The sequence below is a fragment of the Ceratocystis lukuohia genome, assembly GCF_044167205.1.
Source record: "Ceratocystis lukuohia strain C4212 chromosome Unknown Supercontig4_pilon, whole genome shotgun sequence".
In the NCBI taxonomy this organism is placed as follows: Eukaryota; Fungi; Ascomycota; class Sordariomycetes; order Microascales; family Ceratocystidaceae; genus Ceratocystis; species Ceratocystis lukuohia.
Genome location: NW_027263523.1, coordinates 1,387,225 through 1,402,434, shown reverse-complemented (window position 1 = coordinate 1,402,434; position 15,210 = coordinate 1,387,225). Strand labels below are relative to the sequence as shown.

Genomic DNA, 15,210 nt, shown 5'->3' with positions numbered 1-15,210 from the left:
CCAGATCGTCTCCAGGTTCTGGCTTTCTAGTGCTTCCTTTCATCATCCTGATAAAAAAGGACAAAAAATCAAACTAAAATAAATAAAAATAAACGCCTCGATCGGTAACCAGAGGCTTGCTATCCTCGGTTTGCGCGAGCTATCTATCGCCTCTTCTTTTCTAGGTACGCAATCTTCGCCCTCTATCTCTATCAATCTTGTTTCTTTTCGTGCTTCCCTTTATTATTATTTCCTCAGTTGGCCTTTCTCCTGAAAAAAAACCAGCATTGTTTTCTCTGTTTTCTCTGCTTTTCTCTGCTTTTGTCTCGTCCTTATCAGTGGTTCTGTGGCACGCAGCATAAGTCTTGACCCGCCCTTCCCTTTAACCCTGCTCACTCAGATATCAGGTCGATGAGGACCTGGTGTTGTACCTTGGCTTGATTCTTTTTTTCTGTTTTTTTCCCGCCATTGCCTTTGTTTATTTCTCCCTCAATGGCCCGTTATCTCTGCCAACTTGCGGTCTATGGCTGGGCTGAGCCCTCTGTATCTTAGACATTTGGCCTAAAAAACGAGAGGGCGTGGCACTAAGAGCTATCAAAGCCCTGTCATGCCTTTGCTATTGCCCTGTCTCCCAAATCTCGCCCGACCTAATAGGTTTTGGGAAGGGAGCGTTGGGAGTCATAAAGCCCTGGCACTCGTACAACTGCTTAGACCTAGTAGAGTCTAAGCATGGCACGGCATGATATAAAAGGCTCTTCGACGCCCGCTCTCTCTCTCTCTTCCTCCTGGCATCAATCCTCCACCCACTCTTCTTCTATCATATATGTTCACCGCTATGCCTATACATTAGCTTCTTGTCTTCCTTCATCTGCACAAATACACCGTCTGCCCTCTACTCTCCCTGCTTTTTTGTTTTTCGTTTTTCCATCCTCCTCTCGCAACTACTTTAACACCGCTCCATAAACGTATCTTCATGATGCCCCTCACCTTGAACACTACTGACTCCACCCCCGTGGACAGTTTTCCAGAGTTTTGTGACTTGACCCAGTCACCATCTACAACAATGGCCGAAGTTGTCCTCCCTCGTGCTCTGTCAAAAGTCCAACAGGCCGAAGGCCGTCATCCTTCTCCTCAGCCTGCCCATCTCGCAATGCCTCTTGCCGCCAGACTTAATGGCAATGGCCACCGCACACTGCGCTCAGCAACAGTCGGCTATGTTGCCGAAGCCTTCCAGGGCAAGGCCGAACAAATGACAGAAGGTATGTCACAAGCCATTGACCTCGGATACCAATCCACGCGACATGACAAAAATACTAACAACAACACTACTTGCAGTCAAGAGCATCCTCGCCAAAGCTGCCATGATTCCCTCAGACACAATTGACGCCCAGATTGCTTGGTTCTACCAGGATCTCGGTATCGACGATGGCTACTTCAAGATTGAGTCACCGGCTATCATTGCTAACCACATCACCTCCCTCTATGCTGCCAAGGTGGCTTCAATGTCCCGTCAAGACCGCCGGGAAGAGATCCGCCTCGATATGGAGGACACTGATCATGCTATTTACATTGACACCAGCGAGCCTGGTGTAAGTGTGATTGACGGCCCCCGCTACGAGGAGCGTCTAGAAGCCAAGTATCTTGACAGCAGCAACCCCAACAAGTTCCGTGTTGAGACTTTCCGCTCCCCCGGTGTCCTGGGTGCTAGCCCCAGCTCCAAGGCCACGCTCCGGTGCTACTTTGTGTACCAGTGCCTTTTTAAGCAGAAGCCCGAGGATACCGACCCTTCAGAAACCCGCCTGGAGGCTATTGCCGATCACGGCTTTTTGCAAAAGGCCACCAACAACACCAAGCAGATCTACCAGGAGATTATCGAACTTGCTGTTTCGCGTACTGGCCCCGTTATCGAGGTCTTTGACGTTGAGGGTACCGCTGAGAAGCGCCTAGTCGTTGCTTTCCGCTCCAGAACTGCTCGTGGAATCTTCTCTGCCCTTAGTGACCTTTACCACTACTATGGTGTCACTTCCTCTCGCAAGTATGTTGAACAGTTTGCCAATGGCATTACTGTCATGTCTATCTACCTGCGCCCGGCCATGAATCTTCAGGGCGACTTTCTTTCCATGGAGCAGTCCATTCATCAAATCACCAAGGAAATCTCGCTGCTTTACTGCATGCCTCAGAACAAGCTTCAGTCGTTCGTTACTGCTGGCGAGCTCAGTCTACAGGAGGCTATCTACGGCCACTGTGTGTGGGTCTTTGTCCAGCACTTCTTGAACCGCCTGGGATCAGAATACGCTTCTCTGGAGCAGCTCCTTGATGTCGATAACAACGCTCACGCTGCGCTGTTGTCCAAGCTAAAGCGTCGCCTACGCACTGAGACCTTCACTCCTGATTACATTCTGGAGATTATCAAGTCGTACCCTGAGCTGGTTCGCGCACTCTACGCCTCATTCGCCAACGTCCACTTGTCTGTTGGCCCCGGCTTCGAGAAGCACAACGTGGACCCCACTCCCGCTGTTGAAGTTATGTCCGACAACAGCCTGAAGAACTTCATTTCCAAGTCGGTGGCCAACGAGCACGAGGAGATGGTTTTCACTTCATTTCGTATTTTCAACAACGCTATCCTCAAGACCAACTACTTCACTCCCACCAAGGTGGCTCTTTCTTTCCGCCTTGACCCTTCCTTCCTACCCAAGATTGAGTATCCCAAGCCGTTGTATGGCATGTTCCTGGTCATCTCTGGAGAGTCTCGGGGATTCCATCTTCGTTTCAAGGATATCGCGCGTGGCGGCATTCGTATCGTCAAGTCTCGCAGCAAGGAAGCGTACGCTATTAACGCCCGCAACCTGTTTGACGAGAACTACGGCCTCGCCAGCACGCAGCAGCGCAAGAACAAGGATATCCCTGAGGGCGGGTCCAAGGGTGTTATTCTGCTAGATGCCAAGTCCCAGGACAATGCTCGTGAAGCTTTTGAGAAATACATTGATGCAATTCTCGATCTTCTCCTTCCTGCTCAGACTCCCGGTATAAAGAACCCGATTGTTGATCTGTACGGCAAGGAGGAGATTATCTTCATGGGCCCCGATGAGAACACCGCCGATCTTGTTGACTGGGCTACTGAGCATGCTCGCATTCGTGGTGCCCCCTGGTGGAAGTCGTTCTTCACTGGCAAGTCTCCTCGTCTGGGCGGAATTCCCCATGACCGTTACGGCATGACCACCCTGTCTGTCCGTGAGTACGTCAAGGGTATTTACCGCAAACTGGAGCTGGATCCTGCTACCGTACGGAAGATGCAGACCGGTGGCCCTGATGGTGACCTTGGCAGCAACGAAATTCTTTTGGGCAACGAAAAATACACCTCTATAGTGGATGGCTCTGGTGTTTTGGCTGATCCCAATGGTCTTGACTATGAAGAGCTTCTCAGCCTGGCCAAGCGCCGTGTCATGATCAGCGAGTATGATATGAGCAAGCTGTCCAAGGATGGTTACCGCGTTCTGTGTGATGACACCAACATTGCTCTGCCTAACGGCGAAGTAGTTGCTAACGGTACTGCCTTCCGTAACACCTACCATCTGCGCCAGACTGGCTTTACGGATATGTTTGTGCCTTGCGGTGGCCGCCCCGAGTCGATTGATCTGTTGTCAGTGAACAAGTTGATTAAGGACGGTCGGTCTGTGGTTCCTTACATTGTTGAGGGTGCCAACCTGTTTATCTCTCAGGATGCCAAGTTGCGCCTAGAGGAATCTGGCTGCATTCTTTTCAAGGATGCCAGCACAAACAAGGGCGGTGTCACTTCGTCATCGATGGAGGTTTTGGCTGCCCTGTCTTTCGATGATGAGAGCTTCATCCAGCACATGTGCGTAGATGCCCAGACTGGCGAAGCACCCGAGTTCTACAAGGAGTATGTCAAGGAAGTCCAGGCCAAGATTTGCGAAAATGCCAGACTCGAGTTTGAGGCGCTGTGGCGCGAACATGATCAGACTGGCATTGCCCGCAGTATTCTGTCCGACAAGCTGTCAGTAGCCATCACCACATTGGATCAGCAGCTGCAACACTCGGACCTGTGGGAGGACGAGAAGACGCGTCGCGGTGTCCTTTCCCATGCTCTGCCGAAGCTGCTTCTTGACAAGATCGGCCTTGACACTATTATTGAGCGCGTTCCCGATAACTATGTCCGGGCTATCTTTGGTAGCTACCTGGCCAGTCGCTTTGTGTACCAGTACGGCAGCTCACCTGGCCAGTTTGCATTCTTTGACTTGTAAGTTTCTACCCCTGGTATTATCTCGAAAAGTATTCACTTTGTTCTCCATGCTAACAAATTTTCTACAGCATGAAACAGCAGACTGCTCAATTCTAAGTCGAAGGGTTAAGATGCTAGGGCCGGGCTAGGGTTACGTAGTGCATGTAGCACTGTCTTTTGTTTTTCATGTTTTGCCACTGTTTTTCTCATGGGATAAGATAGAGAGTTTGTGTGTTTGTGCTGTTTTTTTTTGAGCGTTTTCTTTGTCTTTATGTTGTTGTCCTTACATTAGTTGTTTTTACATTGCACACCAGTTGTCGATTTGCTTTTTTGCTAGACTGCACATTAATTACAGGTGAATACGAACCTTTTTGAGCATATTTGCTACATAGAAGTTACAGATTCCTAGCAATAATTGTAAATCGAGGATAGCGATAAGGCTGGGCTGGATCACATATATCGTAGAGATCTGGTACTGGGCGGACTTGTGTCTAGAATCCGTTGCAGATGGTATCAAGAAATGCAGTTGACTACACACAGACTCAAAGCCAATGTGAAACAGAAAGAGAAAGGTGAATAAAGAAGGCCATGATGATGCTGGCTTGGTCGAAAAAGGATGCCATGTGCTTACATGGTTCCCCTGAAAATACTACTCCGGGTAGTTGATTGAGTACTGAGTGACTTTGAACTTGAGCAAAAGGGAAGTCAAATATTGGTGAGCACTCATGGGAAAGGTACCTAGACTTGGGTGGGGCCCCGGGTACTCAATACTTGGAAGCTGACCAGGCTTAGCGCAGGGCGATGGCCTCCTAACCCTTGTCTTGAGAGACCAGCCTCTCACTGCAGTTTTGAAAGCTTCTACGTAGCAGAGAGACTTAGTTCCACGGTTTCATAGTTTCAATGTCGATGCCGGGTTGTTTTCCATAATTTTTGCTGTTCGCCTGATTCTAAGCATCGGGGAAATGCGACGTAATGATTGAGGAATGGCCGGAAGAAGGGCGGGCAGATCGAACGCTTAGGGCTACCTAGCTAGATAAGATAAGATTTTGACTTCGGGGCTTTCCCGCCGAAAATCAAGCCAGACAAGGCAGAAGACTGACGGTCTTGCCGCATGGTGTGCTATACACATGTGTATTGTGGCAATTACTGAGTAATTTTTTCCTTCGGTTTTTGGCGCCATTACGTCAATGGGCTGTCTCATAGGTTGTCGCCTGTAGTTTGTGTCTTGAGCTTAGACAAGCAAGTACGTACAGACTGACTCTAGATATCCGCCGGTACATGGCAACTGCCTCTTTCTATGGTATAATCCATGGAATATAGTCCATGATCCTTCAACTTAGTTTACTATTTGCATTTTTTCCTTGTTCAGGCTATAGGATCACCAGCCAGCCCCTAAAAAGTTGTTTGCTCCCGTCCTGCCATCTTTTTATGTATGTACATTGACACTTTTTTTTTTTTTTTTCTCCGGATATACCACAGAATGCTCTAAGGAGAGAGGCAAAAGTGGACTTGGATCTTGTTTTTTTTTATTTACCTGGTGGCTGACAGGCACAAAGCTTCTTTTCTCTAGTTTTCTCCCCCCGCCTGAATCTTTGCGCTCTTTCCCGCTTGCTTTAGGCCTACAAGTTAGAGCAATTGCAACAAGAAACCCTCTTCACACGTTCCCTCTTTCCATCTTGCGCCCAGGGGGTTTTCTTCTTTTTCTTTTTTTTTTCTTTCCTCTCTCCCTCTTTCCTTCTTGTATTGTTCCCCTCATTTTTCTTTTCCTCCATTATTTTCTTTTCTGATATTTGTTACTCTTTGTCTTCTTCTTTGACCAGACTGACGCTTTATTGCACGAGACAGCCCCGCCCGCCAATTGTCGTTGTTCGGCTCTTTATTTATTTTATTTTCTTACTTTTCGAGGCTTGTGTCTGCTCCTCCTGCACAACATTATTTATCTCCTTTACTTTTTTTTTTTTTTCTTCTTGCCGCCCTGGAGGCTTAACCAGCATCAACGATAGCCACAGTGAAGAAAAGTCGGATTTGAGACAACGTTGAACTATCCCCCATTATCTATCGAGCATCACCTAGATTGTGGCATATTAGTGAGTCCCCCCTGCCCCGGCCCATGTAGTCTACCTAGACTACCATCTGGTCTATGTAATTCCAGGCCAGCGCCACTTCAAAAAGCGAAGCGAGCATATTGCACATCAAAACAAAAGTCTGTATTGCATCGCCATACGCCTCATTATTACCACTGGCGATCATTTCCACCTTTCCCACTCTTAGCTCTTTCTGCTCTCCATCCCGGCCCGCTATCCCTTGCAGTTGTTTTGTTTTGTCGTCGGTGCGTGCGTGCATTATTATCCCATCCGAGCTGGCCAAGAGCCAGAAAGGAAGAAAAAAACGAGGTCGAGACGAACGCTTTGGTCGCCGGGTGCACTAAAAGCTTCTAAAGCAAAGGAAAAAGGAACTGTAACTGACCTTTGCGATTACGCGCTCTAGCTTTCCACCAACTTCCTATCTTTGATATCGTCACATTATCGCGACAGCCAACTACCATATACACCGACGCTCACACACACACACATACACAGAAAATATCAGCGACACTGCGCAACACATCTCTTGTCGCCCGGAATTTCGGTTATTGATACCTGCATGTCCTCAGCACTTTGACCTCGATCCAAAAACTATACGATCTTCGCAAGTCACTGGCAACCTCGTCCTTGTTTGCCATCTCTCTCTCTCTCTCTCTCCCTCTCTCTCTCTCCCTCCCTCCTCTCCTTATCCTTTGCTAGGTTATATTTTTCCTAAACATCGACAAATTACTGCTCAGCTCTTTGCAACCTCCGTCCCCTTCACTGGAGATCGGCGTGTGAACCCCTCATACACATAATCGCTACTGTATCTCCTACGTTTGCAACTTCCAAGTCCTGCTGAGATGTTGCAAGCCCATGGAAATGCTGCTCAAGCCGGTACGTATAGTATAGTAGCATAGTACATACTCTGAATGCTCCAAAGAAACAGCTCAACAACAGTCAACACGCAATGCAAGCAAGACATGTTTTGCTGCTTCTCTGCTCCCCTCCCCTCCCCTCCCCCTCTTCTCCTGTCCCCTACTTTCTCCTTGCTTTGCATGTAACCTCACTTTTTTACCCTTATTCCTATCCCTATACTGTCCAACCCAGCTTAGCGCAGGCTCAGCGCAGCCGTTCCCTGTTGCTTGTCCTGATACTTTGCGTTTCCTTTTCCTTGTACTTACGCTTCGCAAGCGAGAGAGGTAGTACCTCATTCATTGTTGCTGCGCGCTGTATACGTTCATGTCTGCCTTTTTTATTCCTATTCCAATTTGGCCTGGCTGGCTGGGTGCACTGGGCTCAAATCATCTCATCCTGGTCGAAATCAAGTCCAGCCAGCCAGTCGTCCGTTGTGGGAGTCCAGTACATATCCCTCTTGACGATAATTGGCCTCCCTTGTTATAGTTGTCTCTTGTTGCACAGCACCTACACAAAAAAAGCGCAACAGCCAACAGCCCACTTCAGTACAGCCTACAGTACTGTGTATTTGCTGGCTCATTGATTATCACAGTCAAAGTTGCTGAGTCGCCGTCTTACTCAAACCGAGACGAGTTAACACTTTTCTTTTCCCCAGCTGCGTTGTTCTGTGGTGTTGCATAACGTGTGGTAGTTTTGTGCTTCAGCTACCACAAGACCTCCTGTACGGCGCTGTTGTACCTGGTAGTAAGTACTATAGTAGTACGTACTACTGCTGCTGATTAGGAGAACTTTTGCCCTGCTACCGTCCTCCCACCCTGTCATTTCCATGATTCGTCGTTTACCCGTTCTCTTTTGTTTCTCCCACGCGCCTTTGAACTTCCTTGTTTCTACCTCATTCCATTGAAACCACTGGGCTTCTTTTTCTCCCTCACCATCTTCTTTTTCCTTTTATTTTTGCGCCCAAGAATTTTCTTGACTTGATTTTGCAATCTTGAAAAATAAGGTGCCAAATAGTTGACAGCTGTGCTGGATTTACACTACCCTTTTATCATTGTTTCTTCTTCTATCGTTTTTTTATTATTTTTATTTTCATTTGTACTTTGCCCTTCAATCGCCACCTTCATTTTCTTCTATCTAGTACTTGTCCAATTATCGACAGTTATCCAAAAAAAAAAAAGGAGACGCATTCTGACCAAGAACAGAAAACTACCTCGGTGGCAGCAATCAGCCAACAGTATCCCTAGTTCAACAACAACAGCAACAACCCAATCGTCCTGCCCGGCTTAGACCACAAAGCCTTCAGGCTCCGTCCCAAAACCAAACCCGCCGCGATCCCCGAATTTCTTGGTCCAACGGAACAACAGCCGCAAGTGCCGTCGACCTTCAACAATTTGCCGACGATCTCACCAGCTCCATTTCTTTCGACGGAACGTCATCGAAAAACTCTTCTAGCACAAGCGAGACTAAGGATAGCCGTGGCCGGACCATGGAGCAAGAAGATGCTTTGGCCATTGCTCAGAATGGCGGAACTGTCGAATATAGCGATGATGAAGCCCACGATGGCGCTGACCAGGACCTCGACGATGATCTAATGGACCGCATTTCCAGCTCTCCTTCAATTGAAGATGGTTTGTCACACCCGCCGAAATACCCCCTATCGCCTATCCGAAACAGGCAAGCTATCCATCGCGAGCAAAAACATGGATATCTGAGCGGCCAGCTTTGCAAGACACCTCTGTATCCTGGCTTTGTTCGCAATGTTTCCCCTTATCCAGCCAGAATAGCAAGGTCTATTTCTTCTGGAAACTCATGTAGTATTCCCGACGCTTCTGCTGCAAGTCGCAGTGTTCCGCAAAGAGTATCCTCGCCTTTATATTCAAGTTCAACAAGCGTTGATTTCTTGTCGCAAAGAAATCTTCTTTCCATCAGCATGACTAGCCCATCGACCCTCTCCGGAACTCAAAATGATGGGATCTCATTTATCGACAAAGGCGTACCTAGTGCATTTTCATGCACTGGGACACCATCTAGCATTTTTTCAACGGAGAAATTTGAAACAAGTACTATGAACTACGCCACATCTCGTCCGATACCGCACAACAATCAACTACAATTCTCTGTACACCCATCGGATTTTCGCTCAATTGATTTACATGCTGGCTCTTAGGGAAACTCCAGCTCTAGATACCCAATTGATGATTATGCAACAGACGTCGCTTCGCTTCACACGAAAGATCCTCACGATGTAATTCCGACATGCCATTATCGGACTATTATGCACGGTCCTTTCATAAAGGACATAGGCCCTTTTGACGTCAGTCGACAACCCAGACACGGAGCGGCTAATATGCTGGGAAACCATGCTTACAATGGTTACGAGGAATCATGCTACTTCTCGGACGCAAGTGCGCAACCGCTTTTCTTGATATTGGAAGAAGATGAAGAAGAAGAAGAAACCTTTCTTGGCGACTTGAACGAAAATGAAAGCCCTGCGCCTAACAGCAAGGACAGGATAATTAGTGTCGTGGAAACTCTTGATAATAATTCCTGCACAATTCCTAACGATTGGGACATTGAAAACTTACACTATAATTCAGAGGACATCGACTTCGATTTCGTTTACGCTTTGCACACTTTTGTCGCAACCGTGGAAGGCCAAGCCAATGCCGTAAAGGGAGAACCAATGATGCTTTTGGATGATAGCAATAGTTATTGGTGGCTTGTGCGTGTTGTAAAGGACAGCACTATTGGTAAGATATCGAAACTAATGGCAACAAAATCATGCCGTTTTTCAAATACTGACTGCATCAATAGGCTACCTTCCCGCCGAGCACATTGAGACGCCAACAGAACGCCTAGCACGCTTGAACAAGCACCGGAACTTGGATGTACGGCGCCCAACCAACCCACTTGATCTTGCCTGCCCATAACTTGGTGTCATTTCAACGCTAACATGTCTGCTTTTAGCTTTCCGCTCCTATGCTTGGCGACCAGCCAGAGCCCACTCGGAGCAAGCCTAGTCTCAGAGCAGGAATCTTAAGACGCCGAAAGAGCGTCGCGTTTGCCGCCCCCACATACGTCGACTACGAGAAAGAATACTCAGACGAATCTGATCCTGAGGATGAAGCTGAAGCTTTATTCGCCCAGCAGCGCGCCGAAGCTAAGAAGCAACGCGAGGAGAAGGAGGCTAATGATGAAGCTGCTGCTGCTAAATCCGAGGAAGCTGCCGTGGAAGATGAAACAGCGAAGGTGAAGCCATTGATAACGACGAAAAAGGAAGCCGCTGTTACCACCGATCCCCTGGACCTTGTTTCTTCTGAAAGTGAAAGCGAGGAAGATGCCGACCTCTCCGACCTATCTAAAAGCGAGAAGGATGATGGCATCAGCAGGTCAAGAAACGGGACTGTACGGAATACGGATTCATTCTTCAAGGATGATAGCGTCGAGACCAAGAAGATTACCCTTACACCTAATCTTCTTAGAGACGACAACTCTTCACGAGAATCTACCGAATCTGGCAGCATTAGGCAAGGATTCAGCCTGGACAAGCTCGAAAAAGACTCTCCGACGGACAAAAAGGAAGACAAGAAAAAGAAGGATAAAAAAGAAAAGGATAAGAAACCTGGCGGGCTTCGCGGGTTCTTCTCTCGTAAGGACAAGAAGAAGTCCGTGGATGAAGACAACGAGTCACTCGGAAAGCGGTCGATGGACACAATTGATTCACGTGAACGTGAAGGTGCGGATGGAGAAAATAACTCACCAACACCGGAGGGCCGCACCACTCCTCAGCGCACGCTGAGCGGCAACAAGCTTCACAAACACCAGCCCAGGGACGATATGAACAGTGTTGGCACTGGTGCCCCTAAATACGTTGCTGAAGCGCCCCGTAACGATGTTTCTAATGTGCCTCCAGCCTCAATGCGCATTGTGGAGACTGAACAGCAACAGCAACAGGTTGCACAAAAGGCACAAAGGATTAACAATCGGGCCTCAATGGTGTTACAAACGGATCGAACAGGCCCTATGGGCACCCTTTCTACTAATCTGGCCTCCATCAGTGAATCGCCCGTTTCCTCCAATACGCCCGACAGCCGGTTGGAAAAGGAAGGCGGTCTGGGCATTATAGGAGAAGAACAGGTTGCTTCACAGAAGCCAGAGCCTTCTACGCAAACATCGCCAACCGACAGGGCTGTATCGCCGCCATCCCTTGAGGTGTCCGACAAGCAAACACCTATCATGCCTGTATCTCCTGTAGATGAGTCACCGCCCACACCAACTGGACCACCTGCGTTGGTTGCAGACTCATCTAGCCAAGATGACCAGTCGATATCTCCCTCATCATCTCCGGATCTTATGGGCACTGATGAAAGTGGAAGCACACGGCAAACTACTCACGGATCAGCAGCGTCAGACTCTAGATCTAGCGCAGCATCGAATGTAAGCTCGTGGAACGACATCAACCTCCGGTCATTCTTTGAAACGAGCTCTGATGTCCGTGACATGTTGGTGGTTGTGTATGACAAGTCGGAGGTCGTTCCGGCGGGTCCGGAACATCCGATTGCTGGCCCTCTCTTCCGAGAACAGAATGCAAAGTTGGCTGAGATAACCACACAATTAGACCACATGCTGGGCGATTGGCTGGCTCGCAAGCAGCGCTTAAGAGGGAGCATATAGACTGATACCCATACCCGTTGTTCCTCGGTGCTTATTTTGTTCTTTCCCGAGCTGGCTGTCTTCCAACTCAACAGCCCCTATCATTTTTGCATGAGGCGTTAAAGAGTTTGAATGCACAAGCCATTGACTCGACAGGACAGCAGTGATGGTGTTTGTTTATTGTCTTTGTTCGCTTTTTTGTTTTTGTGTTCTGTCTGGCGTGGAATTACTTGGGTCGGTGTCCGTCTTACTTTTGTCCTTTTATTCGTTGATATCTGAGCCATGTGTCAATGAACAACGCTCAAGTCGTTTTTATCTTCTTTCTTCCCTGCCTTTTGTTAAGCAAGTATTTTCTTTTCTCCTTTTTCCATTCTCGTCTCTCTTTGGGTTCTCTTTATTCTCTTCTGGCTATCTTTGAACTGATGCCATTGCCACTTGCATCCCATGGTCTCCTACTTTCTTGCTCCTTGAAATCTTCTCTATACCTGGTTTTCTTCTCCCTCTCTTCTCTCTACCATGGCCTGCTGTTACTTTTTGCTTGTCTTTTAGAGGCCCGTAGTGTCTCTTTCTTTCCCTAGTGCCCATGAGAACGGACTGTGCTTCGGGCTCTTTTGCGTGGGGGTATATTTTGACTGCTGTGTATGAGGATATCCTATTGCTTTTTTTTTTCCTTTTGTTCTGCCTTATGTGAGGAGGGCTGGCGTTCTCTTTTCTTATTCTCCTCTTTTATATTATCATTCTATCGTAACTTTATTCGCTCTGTTGGCTTTCAATAGCCTAGCTTTTTTTGTTTCGTACAACCAATATGAAGGTACTATTCCGTGTGGCCTATTTCGTGCTGTGGGCTGTATCTGTTTGATTTTTCAAATAAAAGAAATAGAGAAGATGTTCATATTTGTGTGGTTGTGATGTATAGCGTCTTGGCCGGCCCTCTTCGGCGACGCTGTAGTATGTAGGAGGGAGGATACCCGATCATCAGGTGAAGCATTTTTATAATTGTATATGATGTAATAGTATCATCGGCCATCTCATGTAAGCGGTGTGAGCGACCACCTCTGCCTGAGGGGGGGCTCGATATACCTATCGTCGAAAAGCTTTCCCGGTGTAGCTTAAATTAAAGGACCGAGTGCTGCGGAGCATCAGATCAGCAACTTTAGTGAACAGACCCCCAAAGAAGAGACGACTATCTTTGCTCGATCCTGACTAGGATGCACCCGGCTGGACAATGGTCTCGATGGTTGTCGTGCTGCCCTGATTGCCACTACACTGCTACGGCTCTGCCGAAGAGTAGGGAATGCGATAGGATAAGCGATTTATAATGAGAGTCAGTTGCAATGGGATCTAGGGACACATGCAGTGCATCATTAGCTTCCTTGCCATACTTGCCTTCATCTATCAGTTTGTTGATCAGGTTTCATCCAAGGCTTGTCTCGGATAGCCCTTACTTAGGCAAGGAAGAATCCGGGGCAATGGGAGGGAAGCAAGACAGTCAGTCACCAACATTCAGGAGCTCTGGCGTATTCCGAGTAACCGGGTATTTATTCAAAGTATGTGCATGTCCTATGGTGTGTTACAGCTAAGTCTAAATATATACATTGCCGAAATGCTTTAGAATCGGCACATTCCTGTTTGCGACTTAAGCTGTCATTTTAATTGACCCCCATAGTCATAGGCCAGGGTGTCTCCGTATTATTATTTACTGGAGGCCGTAGATGAAAGAGAGCTGGTCAATCTCATCGCCAGCCTGGCCAGCAAAGCCAATAATCTGGAAACCCGAGGGAGCACTGTAGGTTACGCAGGTGTCAGTGGACTTGCCAACCTCCAATGATCTGTTGCTAGAAGTAGTGGCCTTGAGGTAGAAGATGCGAGTGTTGCCCTCGTACACGCCCTGGCAGACCTGGGCAGTCACCCAGAACTCGTCAACTTCCAGGTTCATGTCCTCCCAGTCACCGCCCTTGCCACCGTGTGTGAGCGGAGTGTTGTCATTGAGGGTCACGGACACTCTGTCGACACGGTTGCCGCCGGCAAAGCCCAGAGTGGCAACCTTAGGGCGGTTAGTCTTAGCAGCCACAGCAGGGGCGTCGTTGAACCAAACGTCGCCGTGAGGAGCACCGTAGAAGTCGGACTGGCGCAGGGTTTCGCTCTGGGTCCAGGTCAGGGTGACGTGGACGGGGTCGCGATCGCTCAGCACGTTGCCGTTGGACTGGAGGAACTTCTTGCCGACGTATTCGACAGTGGTGGCATCGAGGGTGAGCAGCTTGGAGCTGCGCGAGATAACCTTGTCGCCAAGCTCGCACATGAGGGTGTTGGCAGGGTTTGTGCAGGTGATGTCAGCGCTGGCATCGCCCTTGCGCACTATGGTGTACCAAGCGTCCGTCATGCCATTCTGGTCGGCAAAAACGTTGATGTTGTCGGCGGTACGGCTGAAGATGGAGTTGGTGTCACCGAAGACCATGACAGCGTTGCCCTCGGACCATGTCTTGATGTAATCGGACACCTGGGCCAGGTTGGCGGAGCGGGCGGCGACGTCATCGCCCTTCATGCCAGCGTCGGTCTGAAGGTTGTACATGTCAATGTAGACACCCTCGGCCACACGCGTGCGCATGAACGTGAAGCCCTTGGGGGTATCGCAGTCACCGCCCTCGGCGTTAGAGCACTTGTTCCACTTGATGCGGCGGAAGTCAATGAAGGACAGGTTGGAAAGGGTGTTGAGACCATCGCCCTTGCCAACACCACCTGAGGTAGTAGTGCGGTAGCCGTGGTTGTCAGTCTCGTAGATCGAGTCGTTGTTGTCGAAGTCCTAGTGAAACCAAGTTAGCAGTTGTTTCATTGATGGAGAGAGGGAGAGAGAAAACATGAACTGTGTCGTGTCATCTGGAAACTTACCGACTGAATGTTAATGACATCGTAGTTGAGTTCACTAAAGTACGTGCCAATGGTCTTGGCGTTGGTGACCTTGTCGCCGGAAACATTGCTGCCAACGTTCATGGTGAGAACGTTGAGCGTTCCCGAGGCGGCCTGGACCAAAGAGGGGGCGCTGAGAGCGGCAATGGTAGCAATGGTGTTGTACTTCATGGTTGCGGTTGTTGAAGAGTGTAAAAAGGTATTGTGTATATACAAAAGTAAAGTTATAAGATACGAATTGAAGTAAAGACGAGCTGATAACCAGTATCGAATATGCACAAGGTGTGTGGTTTGAAATGAAGAATGAGTAAATGGACAAAAAAGAGTGATAACGGTATGCAAAGGGGAGAGAAATGAATGTACTCTATCAAAGATAGTGGAATGGGGAAGATATGCAAATGATGATGATGATGATGGTGGTGAGGAAAGAGGTCTTGTTCTTCATCTCGAGGC

The 15,210-nt window shown here is 48.3% G+C and overlaps 3 protein-coding genes across 3 annotated transcripts; 2 read left to right on the top strand and 1 right to left on the bottom strand.

The window, feature by feature from the left end:
- Positions 1-1,042: 1,042 nt before the first annotated feature.
- On the top strand, positions 1,043-4,336 carry HOO65_040376 (NAD-specific glutamate dehydrogenase; the record flags this gene model as incomplete). The annotated part of the gene is made up of 3 exons (XM_071002539.1): positions 1,043-1,238; positions 1,315-4,237; positions 4,309-4,336. The coding sequence occupies 3 exons, from the start codon at positions 1,043-1,045 to the stop codon at positions 4,334-4,336; spliced, it is 3,147 nt and encodes a 1,048-aa protein (XP_070859219.1).
- A 2,828-nt stretch (positions 4,337-7,164) lies between these two features.
- On the top strand, positions 7,165-11,874 carry HOO65_040375 (Tip elongation aberrant protein Tea4; the record flags this gene model as incomplete). The annotated part of the gene is made up of 8 exons (XM_071002480.1): positions 7,165-7,179; positions 7,226-7,342; positions 7,393-7,484; positions 7,892-7,944; positions 8,403-9,058; positions 9,368-9,950; positions 10,015-10,088; positions 10,168-11,874. The coding sequence occupies 8 exons, from the start codon at positions 7,165-7,167 to the stop codon at positions 11,872-11,874; spliced, it is 3,297 nt and encodes a 1,098-aa protein (XP_070859218.1).
- A 1,675-nt stretch (positions 11,875-13,549) lies between these two features.
- Positions 13,550-14,928, bottom strand: HOO65_040374 (uncharacterized protein; the record flags this gene model as incomplete). The annotated part of the gene is made up of 2 exons (XM_071002828.1): positions 13,550-14,653; positions 14,740-14,928. 2 exons carry the CDS (start codon positions 14,926-14,928, stop codon positions 13,550-13,552), a joined length of 1,293 nt encoding a protein of 430 aa, XP_070859217.1.
- Between the last annotated feature and the right edge of the window lie 282 nt (positions 14,929-15,210).